Source organism: Palaemon carinicauda, chromosome 1 (genome assembly GCF_036898095.1).
Source record: "Palaemon carinicauda isolate YSFRI2023 chromosome 1, ASM3689809v2, whole genome shotgun sequence".
NCBI classification, from domain to species: Eukaryota; Metazoa; Arthropoda; class Malacostraca; order Decapoda; family Palaemonidae; genus Palaemon; species Palaemon carinicauda.
The window spans coordinates 133990907-134006112 of record NC_090725.1 but is presented as its reverse complement, the minus strand read 5'-3'; the positions used below and the strand labels follow the sequence as shown (position 1 = coordinate 134006112).

At 35.9% G+C, this 15206-nt stretch overlaps 1 protein-coding gene across 5 annotated transcripts in view; it reads right to left on the bottom strand.

Moving 5' to 3' along the window:
- LOC137651745 (transcription factor SPT20 homolog) overlaps window positions 1–15206 on the bottom strand; it is a 589276-nt gene that overhangs the window by 115669 nt on the left and 458401 nt on the right. For all 5 annotated transcript variants that reach the window (XM_068384967.1, XM_068384977.1, XM_068384972.1 and 2 more), the window contains 2 exons: window positions 7312–7472; window positions 840–945 (listed from right to left, as the gene is read on the bottom strand). In XM_068384967.1, the coding sequence (XP_068241068.1) occupies window positions 840–945; window positions 7312–7472 (267 nt within the window). The remainder of the gene's footprint in view (window positions 1–839; window positions 946–7311; window positions 7473–15206) is intronic.

Here is a 15206-nt window from a genome sequence, read left to right as displayed (position 1 = left end):
TGTCCATAGTTCTTGAAATAATGGAAGCAACCTCGATCTAGAGGCCTTACTTGTCTAAATGCTCTGCCTTTGTGAAATGGGCTAGAACCCCGACCTCTCATAGCCTGCTTCCTACCTTTCTTTGTATGTATTAATATTCTATGTTTATGCTATGTACAATACTACTATTTCTTAAGTGAATGTATGTTTTCACTAATATTAAAAATTTTGTATGATGTAAAAACCAATGTAAGGTATCATGAAAAAGCATGATATGGAATTTTTTTTTTTTTTCAATTTGATATTCAAGAATGACGACATAAAGTCGGAACTAATGTCAAACTAGCATAAAGAGTCGGTTTTAGTGTACAACCTTTCAGTTTCTCAACAAGTCTTAAGAGGTATATTGCTGCATCCATGAAATTTTTTCTTAACCCAAGAGATACTGGTAACCATTTACCAAAGGATGCACTAGTAGGCAGTAGTTTTGGAGTGATCCATGGGCCTAATAAACATGACTGAATGATGTAACACCCACTCACATGACCATATTGTCAGACTCCTCCTTCAAAAAAGTAGTGATGAGATATCCACATCCCTGATCCATAGTTAATGGGTTTTTAAGGAAAACCTTTATTACAAAATACATAGGGTCTCCTTACTCAAAAGATTCATAATAAAAAATTATTAACAAATTCTCCCTTGAGCTTCTTAAATTTTCAAACAATATTTATATCAGCTTAGATTTAACCACATTCTATAGCTATCACTATATGAAAAGAACAATCTTACTCCTATTTAGCTAGTATTTTAAATATGTCAATTTTAAGTGTGTTCAAGTTCTATACAAAACACTTTACCTATAGGCAACTGCACAACTTGTCCCTGTTGTAAAGCTGGCTGACTTGCTATCATAACTGTGGCTGCTGATGTTACTGCAGTAGTCCCTGATACTTTAGTTGCAACCTGGAATCATTAGTGACTATTATAATAAAATAGACTTGATAAAAGCAAAATTAGTGGCTTTTAATATAAAACAAAATATTGTAACAGCTAACCTTGAACCATACTAACTAAAATTACTACATACCACATGACCATAGCAATGTTGTAAATTTAGATAAAAGTAAAAAAAAATACTCTTCATACAAATATATAAATTCTGATATAAAGTACAAAATATAGCACACACTGTAACTTAATTTAAGAAAAAAATAAATGGGATAAAATAGCAATTCTTCATAATTGTTGTATGACTCAAGCCATAAAATAAGTGAAATAACAAAGTAATATTTTGAGTTTAATATTCAAAGTATTATCACTGAAAAAATTATAGGTTTTAAAAACTAACTTAATTTTCTAATGCAAAAATCCATAACTTAATACAATACTGTTCTGCATTCTAGACACTTCTCACAGGAAGTGTTACAATTACCAATCTTCTCAATGTATATCCTAGATCTACAGTAATCCTAAACAGAATCTGGATACTATGTCTGAATAGACTGCAATAATGAATAGTAGAGAGGAGAATTGCATCAGACTTATAAATTTAGACTATATAGCCCAGCACTAGGCCTGTAAGAACATTCAGTGTCCAAATGCAACTTGAGGAAAATCTTGCAATTACTATATGATGTATAGGTTAGAAGAGGCTGGACAGTCAAGTGGCAGAAAAAATAAGAAAAGAGATAATTTAGAAGTATATAAAGCTAGTGCAACTAGAGGCCAAAGTACAGTGGCTAAGACCCTTAAAAAATGCCTTCAGTATGCTGCGCGAGGTGCACAATTCACAGTACCCCCACAGATTATATTACTTTCTGCAAGTTAATAGGTTTTTATATAAAACCAATAATATTCTCCTTAAAATTGTTATATGAATAAAAACACAAGAATGGCAATGTAAATATAAGCAAGTATGATACAAGTGAAACAATTACTTAATCATATGGTTGTGAAAATGATTTCAACACCATTTATCAGAAATTCAACAAACAATAAAGCAACTGACCTAACAATTATACTATATAAATATCCATAATCATTATCATTGCCAAAGACATTTTCCAGACAGAATGACACCAAAACAAACAAAGGTGAAGAAAAACAATGATCACAAACTTCAAGCAAATAATGGATAAAAAGGTATATTAAATAGTTCATGAACTTAATAAGGCAAGGAACTACCACAAACATGAATAAATTACTTCTATGACCCTCCCCTGATGTTCATATTACTTCTTCTCCAGTAGCTCAGTTTAAAAATTTACCCCAAAATTTATAAAAAAATGTCCCACTTTTCTTTCAGGATACATATCCCTAGTAAGGAAATGAAACAATCGAGCAGTTAATTGCAAGGAGAGCCACCAGTTTTAAGTAATTTAGTATTTCTGTTGTATAGGTGACACGAATACATATCCCCTTTCAGATTGTGATAAACTTTAATAGTATTTTAAGTTGTCTTCCCTGCTGGATTTGTTAGCACATGGATAGAACTGTATTCTACATAACCATTGTGAGGAATACAATGCCCCACTCTATCTCTCTGGGAAAGGATGTTTCAAATTTAAGTACTAATGAAACTGGATTTTTATTTTTTGGGGAAAATCCAGAGAAGACTAGGCTAATTATCTATTGGGGAATTGATGATGATATGACATGCAAAGTACTCACTTACTACAAGCTTTGTTAGGGATGGGTGTTTAAAAGCTCTTTACTTCTTCAACTTCCATTGTTAATTTCAGCGAGTCTTCACTTATAAGCAGTAAGTCTGACTTACCTGTCCGGTTGCTTACCCTAACCTGACTTTCATAGTTGGGTCTTGTGGTCATAAACCCTTGCACTCTTGCATTCCTATTCACTCTTTTATATATCTAGATAAAGGCAGAAGACTGAGTTGGTAGTCTGGATCTGTATATCCCTCCTTTCACTAAAGTAAGCACTCTTAAACAACCTAGTTTTCATTTGAGGGAATGGCATTTCATATACAGTGATGCCTCAGGATACGAAAGTAATCCGTTCAGGATACGGTTTCGTATCCTGAGTCGCGTTTTACATGTAAATAGCCTAATCCGTTCCAAGCCTTACAAAAAGTCACCTTTTCTTTCATAAACACGCTAAACTGTAGTAATAAACATGCAATGCAGCCATTTCTATCATTCAATAATTAACCCAACCGTTAAAAACAGCCTAATCCATTCCAGAAACCACCATGCGATTTTTCAATAATGTAGTTACAGCCTAGTTATCCCCTCCAAGCCCTAAGAAAACGGTCCATTTTCTTTACTACTGTATAAAAGTTACGATACTGTATGTAAAGCATTTGGATCAGTGAAGGTGTATTGTTACCTGTACACCTAAATTAAGGGTTGATACCCTGAAAAAAAAGGTACTGTACTCTCGGCGACGAGTTGGGATCTCGTAAGCTTTTCGTATCCTGAAAATTTTTTCGTATACTGGGGCATAAAAATCTTTGTATCGCTTTTCGTATCCTGAATTTTTCGTAAGCAGAAACTTTCGTATCCAGAGGTATCACTGTACTAGAATTTTCTTAACTGTTTAATTGTTGGTGATATTACAGCTAAGTCTAGTTGGTTGAATCATGTTCCAGATGACGTTGCATTTTGTTCATTTGCATTGTAGGCCACTAGCTTATCACAGAATTACATTAGTTGGGTAAATATCAACATTCATGATTTTATTAGTGCTACAAGTCTTACTATAAAGCAGACAAAGATTATAGTGAATTATTAGTATTCACTAAAGAAATATAATTAAAAATAACGAAAAGAGTTTAATTCACAAAATATTACCTAACTATCAACTTGAACCTCAGCTTATGCGTAGTAACTAACGTTTGATTTGTATACAATGTGCCTGAGAGACGTGTCAAGTTAAATCTTACAGCTAAAAATCCCTTATAATTTGGTTTTTAAGATAAGTTTAGATGGCACTTTTCCTCAAAGTACTTGTAGACAGCTGGTTCGAAGACTATACACTATATACCTTTCAATTCTCCCTATTCATTGTGGATAAGAGTCATTAAATGGTTATCACTAGTGCTAAGAATAGCTGCTAATTTTAGTTTCATTCAGCTTTTAAGTCTTCGATACCTCAAAGAAGTTTTGACTTGTATAATACTAATTAGTTATCTGACCATGTCTATATTATTTCCTCTTTTGAGCCCATCATTGCAGCTAATAATTGCGGGGTTTGCAAGCTGTTTTACTTTTGGAGGTTTGTGGTTAATATTGTTGTAAGTGTTCTTGAAATGCTTTCTTTTGCAGTTAATTCTAGTGTTTTAGAAGGCTTTCTATTAGCAGAGATAACTAGGCTTGATACTTCAGAGTAATATTTCAGGCATAACCTGGCCTATTTCAAACCTTGGCCTAACTCCTCCAGTGGTATCTACTGGTTCTAATGCACAATTTAGTAAGGCTACTGATGGTACATGGTACCTCCCAAGTTTGAGATCCTCTCGCAGAGCCTCAAATTCTTTATTTACCTTTGTCTTTTAATTGCAAAACCTTGACACTTTCACCCCTCCTCTCAATAAAGTAAGGGACTCTTGGCAACTACTTATTCCCTTGGTGATGAGATGGTAGTCTAGATATTTTATTACTCTTGTGAAATAAGCGCTCTTTACAACTCCTATTGCTTTGTAGTTGGTATGATAAATTTAATGATTCCCTTATTATTATTATTATTATTATTATTATTATTATCATTTTTATTATTATTATTATTATTATTATTATTATTATTATTATTATTATTATTATTATTATTATTATTATTATCATTATTACTATTATTATTATTATTATTTTCAATAGCTAAGCTACAACCTTAATTGGAAAAGCAGGATGCTATAAGCCCAAGAGTTCCAACAGGGATAAATAGCCCAGTGAGGAAGGGAAATATGGATATAAATATACTACCTGAGAAGTAATGAACAATCAATATAAAATATTTCAAGATCAGCAACATTGTTAAAATGGATATGCTATATACTGTATAAACTATGAACAGACTCTTACGTCAGCCTTTACAACATAAAAACATTCACTCTAAGTTTCTTGGGCTAATTCTTTTTTAATAAAGATTCACTAAAGCTGTTGGATTCCATCTTCCTTTGAATGGCTGTGTGCGTCATTCACTTACAAGTTTTGAAATTAGTCTATCCCAAGCTTTCTCAAAATGGGTATATGTATCAATTAGTACCTCACTTGCTTGAATGAGTCCATTTTATCTCATACAAATCTGTTTAGGTATTCAGAAAACAGTTAAGTAAATTTTTGAAATAAATTATTAAAATAAATGGTTTAAAATAGGTATTTAAGATGTACTATTTAAGAAATCTAAAAAAGATGCTTAAGGTAAGTTGCTGTTACTAATCTTAGAATATTTTATATCTTTTATCCATTAGTTATATATTGGTTATTTCCCACACCCTCTTCTCCTTTCCTCATTGAGCTACTTTCCCAGTTGGAGCCTTTGGTCTTGTAGCATTCTGATTTTTCAATCGAGGTTGTAGCTTGTCTGGTTATGATAATAATAATAATAATAATAATAATAATAATAATAATAATAACAATAGTGAAAGCTTGTGTTTCTCTTTCATTGCAAACAGGTTTACTTGGAGATCCAGGATAATCTCTAAGATTTGTTGGAAAGAGCTCTGATCCAAGGCCGATTCTGAATCTGGTTTAGTCTATCTGGTCAGGGCATCTGCTACTACACTGAGAGAGCCGATAACATGGAATAGGGAGAGGAACAGATCCCTCTCCTGAATGAACATCATAATGGAAAAAATCATTGCATAGAGAATTCTTGAGCAGGATCATTTTCTCCTGAAGCAACAAACTTGCTTGTTTAAAGGTGTATAGTTTCAGTTCCAGTATCATCTGAAGAGATACCCAAACATCCACTGTAGTGCCCAACCCCTAGCAGTAACCTCCCTAGTAAATAGCATAAACTGACAATCTGAGGTGGGGTTGAACCTCCACCATGTGAATGCATCACCATTTGAGAGTTCCTTCTTGGATCGATTCTCTTCAATGTCATGAAAAATACCATCAGTTCCAACATATTTATGTAAAATATTAAGAACTTTGAGGACTATTTCTGAACTCCTTCTCCAACTCCACCTGGGCGCATTTGTACAAAGAATCGTGGAAGATGCGGTAGGAACCAATGGGACAGATATGGATAAGGCCTATATTGTGGACCATGGCCTGAATATTCTATGGCAGCTACCCACTAACTAAACTTGGTTGTCTCAAAATGCTTTCTAAGCTTCTTTTCACCACAGCCAATTGAGGTTCTTCAAACTGTTTTTTTTTTTTTTTAAACTGGGTCAACTATTGAAGCAAACTAAGAATGCCCAAGATCCACTCTTGTTGCTGTCTGGAGGAGAAGCCACTCCAAACAATAAAACTGACCTTGCGTATAATTCTTTTCCAAGATATCTGTATTTTGAAATTACCTTTCTGCTCTATACATCTGGGAAAATTATGAAATGAATATGGGAGTCAAAGGATTGACTGGTTTGTAATGAAATAAACAACTTTAGATGTCTAGAAACTCATTCTTATCTGTAATGATCACTCCAAATGGATCAGTTAGCATTCAAACTAATTCATATTATATAGCTTATTATAATTTCTTGTCTAATTCTACTTGCCCTTAGTTATATTTAACCTGGTTGATAACAACTTTTATTAGATAGTATCAAGACCTAGATTCAATTATCAAATTTTATCTAAAGCTAGATGATCCTGAAAATTCTTGAATGTTTAGTACCTGTGTTATCCATCAATGGATAACCATCGTCTTTATAATTCATCTATCAAGCAAAAAATACATAAATCTTATCATAAACATAAGGAGCCACTACGTTTGAAATCAGTTCCCTTCAAAACACCTTTTCCAGCCTCGTAGGTGAATCCTCTTTTTGATTATTGAACTTTTTTTTATCATACCCAAGTTATGGAATATCCAATAACAAGTTTCACTGCTAGAAACCAAAAATCTTGAGTTACTTTGACACTCAAAAAAATTTGTATAAAATTATATTTTTATTGTCTTTTATTACTTTGCAGATTTTGATGGAAGTTATCCCAAAAGATTCAAGCCAAATTCATAGCTAAGGCGACATTGTTTTATACAGAAAAAACAGCATAAACCAAAAAATTAACAGTAGTTTTTCCAGCAGGAAACAGTAGTAATTGTTCAATAATATTTACAACAGACATGAAGGAAATGATAATTGAAACTATACCCTTGAAAACAAAATAAATTTTAAAAGGGAATTCTATAGTCAATGCTTACGCTAGATGGTGGTGGTGATGACAATATGACGCCTGTGGAGCTAGTCACCGGTACATTAAGTGAGAGAGATATTGGAACAGCTAGGCCAGGAATAGACACTTGTACATTTTGCAAACCCCCAAGATTAGTTGTAAGGCTTTGCAGACCTGCCACATTGAGCCCTGTAATACGAAGAGAAATACTGTAAATATCACAATAGATTCTTTTCATTTCCTATTCAAATATAACTATGGACATGAAAAAGGGTAGAATAATTATCAACATTTTCTTTTTTCTGAAGCAAAATTCATTTTAGTCCTATAACCCTTTGCTCATCCCATAGACCAACTTTTTAGTCTACAATATATAATTTTTGTTTAAAACACAATAGAGGTGTTACCTAAAAATAGGCCTATTCTGTGCAATTGATAGAACAGTCTCCAGTAATCATCAAAAGTATCACACATTTTGTATTCTGAAAAACTGATTATAATAAAAGGTAATGTTATTGTTATACAATAACATTACTTTTTAAGACTGGATTGGTAAGAGGGCTCTTGGATGTCGAACTAAACTGCTGCCGACATATGAGAACTCAAAGTCAGGAATTGGTGATGAGAGCTCAATAGTGAAATGATAAGGGAGAATTAGTATTTTGATAATAAAACCTATCCTTCCAAAACTTTCATGCATTACAAATATCTTTGAACCATAAGCCTCTTCAGCATAAAGTGAAAAAAACTTCTCTTTTCATCCCATACACCCTCTCCTCCTGGCTGCCCTCATCATAGGAAATTTGCACAACTTAGTGAGAAAGTTCCTGCACTTTGTAGTTCAGTATCACAACTAACCTCTTGACCTAATGTAATTGAAGCTATAGATCTCTAGGTACACGCACAAAACCACTTGAAGAGGGGAGAAGGGAGGGATATACTTTGACCTACATGTCACAGTAACTGATCTAGAAAAGACAAACTGCCTTCAAGCATAAAAAACTATTAAGCAAAAACCAAAGAGAAATATTACCTATAAGTGTTAACTGACGTTTAATAATACAGTACAAGAAATGTCACATAATATCATGCATGCTGCATTGTGTATGTTACATATCGATTTATAAGAATTTCCATTTTATCAAGTCTTATCAAGTGGCTTCATTTGCAAATTTCTAGCACCTTGAATGTGCTAAACCACTTACTTCTTAAAATCATACTACTAAGAGTACATCACATATTAAACATCCTTAGCCAGAAAATTCTGAAAGTATTAAATCTCAAATTCAGTATCTCAGATTGATGAAAATTATTGCTGAAAACAGATTAGCAACCTTTTCAAAGAACCTCATCATTCTATTGTTTTAATACCAGTGCTAGAATTCAGAGCACTAACAAAGTTGAGAAGGAGCAGATAAACCAAAATTACTACAATCCATTAATCATGACAGATCATCTATAATTATTAGCAAACTAAAATCTCTAGATCGCATGTTCATTAAATGAACAATCCACAAACCTGACGGTATGAGCTGTTTGTAAACGAAATGAAGGAATAATCATTGGATTAAAAAAAAAGTGGTACTGAAAAAATCTGAGTAAAAGATAGAATTCCCCTTACAATATCTTGAAATTACTCGGGTATTTAGAGCACTAGTACTGTACTAATTTGTAATTTAGTAAAAAACATAAAATAAAATAAAGAAAATCCACTCATAAATTTCTGCTTACTATAGTTTTAATGAAAGGGGACCATCCTTCCATAAAATATTTCCCTATCCTGCCTTTCTCAACTCCAGCCTTGTAAGAATGTAAGGTATTTTATTGAAATAAAATGCTATGTGATGTGTAGAAAACAGCTGGACAGTACTCATAAAGCATCTCATGAAGTGTTAACATGATTTTTAAAATATTTTGTTTTGCTTTGTATTGTAGGGCCTCCTGGTTCAGACCTTACTCATTCACTCTCTGGCATACTTATATCAGCAACACCTAATGTTATCTAGCTAGCATGTTTGGCAGTTATTTCATAAAGTTGTGACCGCATAGAATTGTGATCACTATTGTCCATGTCGAGTTAACAGTATGTACTACAGAATCTAGATTATGGCATTCCAGATTATCAAAAAGAAAAGAAAGGCAAAAGGAAGATAACCTCAGAATTAAAAAAAAAAATATATATATATCGAGAAGCATGATCAATGTACATGCCGATACAGAAAAGGGATTTTGACAAAGGAAAAATCTATTTCTGGGGAGATACCTTAGACGCCCGGTGAAAAGGGTCCTTCCTTACACTTTTCTGATATAAATACTTCCTTCTGTTGGACTTCGTAAGCGCCGTTTTGTTTTTTGTGTGAAGCTACAGCCAAACTTGGTTTTTTAGCTTTTTTCGTGTAATTTCATCATGACCGAGGCTCTTCTTACTCCTGCACCAATGTTAAGTACCATAGATTGTTTTGACAGGTTTCTTAGTACCAGGCTAGTGTTATATTTATTTATTTATTTGAGTGTTTTTTAGTGCGTACAGTTTTGGCTTTCCAGGATGATGGCGGCCATTGTTCTTGTACGGTATGGTGTTTAACTTGTTTTGCCCGTTGGTACTCTTGTCATCTTAGGTTCATTATCCTTTTATTTTCAGGCCTTATGCCATTTATATTATTATATTTTGAACCGTTTATATTTCCAGTCTTGGTACTTTTTAGCGCTTACGAGTCCATATGCTGGCGAACCAAGAATAGCGTTTGAGGCTTTGTTATAGTTGAGTTGTTCCGATTGGCGGTATCATAATTTCGTCAAGTTTCACTCTTTTTTTGTTCTCGTTTCGCTATTCTTCGTTCGTCTCTTTTTATTGTTTTTTGTTGGTCATGGACCTTTATTTGTAATGTGATTTAAGGTTCGTTTTATTGTTTTGTTATAGTAACCACGAGAGAGATAGGGGGAGTTCCCGTTTTCTGTGCATACGGTCAAGTGTCTCCCTCTCTCTCTCTCTCTTTTATGTTAGTTTTACCTAGTACGAGAGATGGAGGGCCCGTTTTCTGTTCATACAACCACGGGTTCTCTCTCTCTCTCTTTCCCTTGCGGGAATTACGATTTGTTTTTATTTACTTACATGTTTATCTTGTGGTTACTTTTAGTGTATTTTGGGGCTAGTGTTTTTATAGGTCCTGTCGTGTGTGAGTTATTTGGATGGCCCTGAGTCGTCGTTGGTTACCCTAGTTCCATCCTCTCCCCGCTACAGCCTTGGGAGTTAGTCTGAACCCCTATACAACTCCGCCATTCCATGAGATGGGAACACGTTCCCTCCGCTTGCTATTGACTCTGGCTTCGGCCCTCCCCACACGACTTATTCTCCCCCCTCCTCCGGGAGGTCTCCTTCAGAGTTCTTACGTAGATCATTCTACTTGTTTATATAATGTAATGGGGGTATTTATTTTGTCAAGGACCTACCATCGGATCTCCGGCATCCCCGGAGACCTTCCAATCACTAGTTACTGTTCTTGTGTAATTACTACGAGCTCCGGCTCACATTCTATAGTTTTCTCCGCCGCACTACGGAGTGGTTCACTCGTTTATTTATTGTAGTATTACACAGAACTTCGGCCCCCTTTCAGACGAACCGTAGATTTTATTTTACTCTCAGACTCTTTATAACCTGTGTTGTTATCTCAGAGTTCCCGAGAACATACGGACTTATGTCTTCTTTTTATTACAGAAAGTTCGCTGTGCTGCCAAGGGTTGCTGCGCCTCCTTTAGTGATCCGGTAGGCCACGATGTCTGCCGGTCTCACGCGCATTGCGCCATCCCCTTCGTCCGTGAGCCGGGCCAATCCCCTTACATGGTGTGGTTCCCGGAGGCATGCACGCTGTGTTATGACCTTACGTCAATCCTGTGGAATGACGATGAGAGTATTTTCTATATTAATTGATATGTTGATAACATATTTCATGTTGAATTACTTGAATTCTTTCTGTATTACTGATATTTGGTGCTATCGGGGATTCTCTCCGTCAGTCTCTATAATATTCTCATCACTTCCAGGTCGACGAGGATGTCCTCCGGACCGCCAGAACGAGCCTCCGTTCCTGGGTCTCAGGCTTTGGCCGTAATGCTCCCTCTGGATCCCCCTACCTCTACCTCCTTGACGATGACATGGCCACACGTCTCTTTCCGGGCTCCTCCTCTGCGGCGGTTCCCTCTACCTTAGCGGAACCTATTATGGAATCCATCAGAGCGACTATCCCCTAGGACGAGAATCAACTCTCAGGAGACGTCGCCGATCTGAATATTAACGTTGAGCCCATGGATGAGCAGGTAAGTGGTGCGGAGTTGGCAGACCCTTTTCTCTCACCCTCTGTATCTCCTGCTTCTTTCCTCGGCTTTGATAAGCCTCAGGCTTCTACTTTGGATCCCTCTCTATCTGTACGACCCAAGGTGAAGCCCCTACGCAATTACAAACCTAAGTCTCGTACTTCAGCTTTGCCAGTCGCTATATCTCCGGTCCCAGGACCCTCCACTACTCCCGACATCCTTATGGGATCCAGGCTTCAACCTTCCAAGGAAGGAAAGTCCGCTAAGGCTAAGACTTTGTCAGAGATCAGTCCCTCGGTACCGCCGTGGACAGAGATGATGGAAGGTTTAGTGAGGACTCAGATGCAGCAATCGGGGGTAATAACGGAGTTGAAGGATATGGTAGCCAATATACTCCGCGCGGGGCGTACAACATCCAATATTTGTACAATTCTGGAGAAGAAAGAAGAAATCCAAGCAAATGATGCCGTAAAACGAGTGATTACATTGACGAAGCAACAGCCAGTTGTTCTAGATAATGAGGATAACTTTCTTTTCACATGGATCAAAGAGAAGCAGTTAGCAGAAGATATGACAACCAAGAACATTATATATGAAAAAGCAGAGTTTCATATGCTGACCTTTTTAAAAACAAGCCAGGTACATCGGCAAACCAAGAAAAGAGAACATTCTAAGTGAGCCGTAGTTGGTTTGAAAATTTCAAGAGAAGAACAGATATCCATAGTGTTGTGCAACATGGGGCGGCTCCAATGACAAGACAGACAGCAGAGGTATTCACTGTAAAATTGTAAAGGTTTGTGGATTCTGCATCTTACATGATGCATCACATGTTCAACTGCTCTTGTTCTGGAAGAAGATGCCCAGGAGGGCCTTCATTACTACAGAAGAGAAGGCAATTTCTGGTCACAAGCCCATGAAAGACCATCTAACCTGGCTGTTCTAAGCTAATGCCAGTGGGGATTACTAAATCAAACCTCTCCTGGTGTATAACTCAGAGAAATCCCCAGCTTTTATAATTCACAAGGTGCAGAAAAAGCAACTAAATGTCATGTGGAGGTCAAACAACATGGCTTGGGTGACCCACATTTTGTTTATAGAATGGATCAATGGGGGTTTTGGTCCTGAGGTCAAAAAGTACTTCATGGACAAGAACCTACCATCAAAAGCATTTGGTGCTTATGGACAGTACTCTTAACCATCCTCCAGCCAAGTTTATATTCATCTAGGTCAAGTTCCTGCTGCCCAACACCACTCTAATTCTACAACCCATGGATCAGCAGGTGATCTCAAATTTAAGAGAACCTATACACAAAGGCAATTTTCAGCGATGTTTCAAGGTCACTGAAGGGACCAAACTCACCCTCTGAGAATTTTAGAGAAAATATGTCCACATTTTCAGGTGTCTCAAAATGATTGAAGGTGGACAGAAATGACATCAGCAATCTTCCTGAGCCACATAACAATCAGCTGATGACCCAGGAGCTGTTGGAGTTACACAAGGAGCAGCAACAAGAGGTAGTGGAGATTTCATCTAAGGAGGAGGGACAGAGTGACAAACCTCTAGCTTCGAGTGAAATAAGGGAAATATTGAAAATATGGGAAACCCAACAATATTTTGTAGAAACATACCACCAAGATGAGGCTTAGGCAGGGCGAGCAGAAAAAGTATTTAAGGGACATTATAAGTCCCATTTCCATAATCTAAGGAAAATAAAAAAAAGTGTGAGCTAATTTTTCTATACATTTCTGTTTTTTATTGTGATTAATAGTTTTTATTATTTTCTGATGTTAGAAGTTAGGATTTGCTCAATAAATAACATTACTAACCTGTATAAAAGGGTGCATATGTATATTTATGGACATGTGGAATAAATTCAAATGAATTTTGTTTATTTCACTTTTCATAATATAATTTTGTTTACCAAAAGCTCTCCATCCCATACTCATTGTTCTTTTAATTTCTTGTGCCAAAAGAAAACTACCATTCTCTGCCAAATAGAAGGGTAGTGAAGTGAAACTCAGAAATATACCACACAAACATGTCTATGCCATGAGCTTAAACTTCCCTGTTGCATTTTCTGCAAGTGCCGAGACTCTGATATTCAGTTCTGTAAAAACTCAATTTGTGTAATTGGGAGAATGTGTTGTGCAAAAGACAATTAAGAACAATTAACACTGATGCAGTATATTTTGGACCATAATACACTATGAATTGGATTTGCTAGAAACAAGAATAAGAAGATGAAAGAGCTCCCTTTGAATTTCTTGACCCTGAAAATATATGTATAGGCACAAATTTCAATGATATGGCGAAGTTTCTTGTCAAGTTACAGAGAATTCAATTGTACAACAGCCATTCTGCCATTCATATGGGATTCCTCTATAAATAAATAAGGTATGAAGCAGAAAGTGTTCTAATTAAGTTCCTTAGCCCTGAAAACACAGGGTTAGGCGCCAAAATTAATAATATTGCTCATTATGTTTGTAAATATTTAATAATTTTATGTCATGGCAGTCATCTTGGATGCCTTTCTGGATTTCTCCTATCTGCCTGCAATCCGAGATCTCCACCCAAGTTTTATTTCACTCCCCTAGGGGTGTACTAAAAGGATCAGGAGTCAAAATTAGGGGGACATCAGATTGGACAGAGGACCCATCTCAGCCTCAGATGTAAATATATGCACTGTAATTTGACAGGCAAGTCTATTAGCATCTTTACAAATAACAATAGTCTCCTTTCATTAATCTCCCACATCAGCTAAACTGGCTTGGAAATAGTTACCATAATTTGATATTCTTCATCTAAAACAAGATTTACAACCTAAATATGCTTTAATTTGATTTTTTTTACTTACAGTATATGTAACTATAAAAAGTGCTAAAAGTATATAGAGTCCTTTCATTATACGTCATCAAACTTCCGGTCAGACATCTTGGAGGACAAACAAAGACGCGTTCAGTGAATAGCTGTGGTTGAACTGTTGAATAGTTAGCCATCTCATCACATTCACATTCACACAATGCCCAGTTTTTGTGCTATTGTTGGCTGTGGGAATCGAGGACAAAGAGATGACAAGAGTTTCTACCGCATACCGGCAGTTATTCAGAATCAGGACAAAGATACAGAAGAATTATCCAAGCGCAGACGTGACTTGTGGTTGACCAGAATATCACGGGCTGATCTACGTGAATCCTCACTACCCTACGCACGTATCTGTTCTGATCATTTCATATCAGGTCAGTCTCGGCTAGGCCCTAAAAGTATCATTATTCCTGTGTAAACATGCTATATTCGATCGCATGGGTGACTTCACAAGTATCATCGTCAGTTCAGTGTGAAGTGTGTGTGGGGGAGGAGGCATCTCAATTTTTAAACATCAAAAGGGGTATCTCAGATTTTCAAAACAAAAATTAAAAGCGCCCATATTGGCTGTATTAACAAAGGCTACTTACCTAGGTCTCTATTTCGTCAAGGTGCTCATGCCTATATATAATTAAGTGTATATTTATATTCATTTTAATTTGTAAATTAAATTGGGCAGACATACAGGCCTATGTGATGAATAAAAATTGATTATAAATAATAATATCTGAACGGGTCTTCAGCTTATA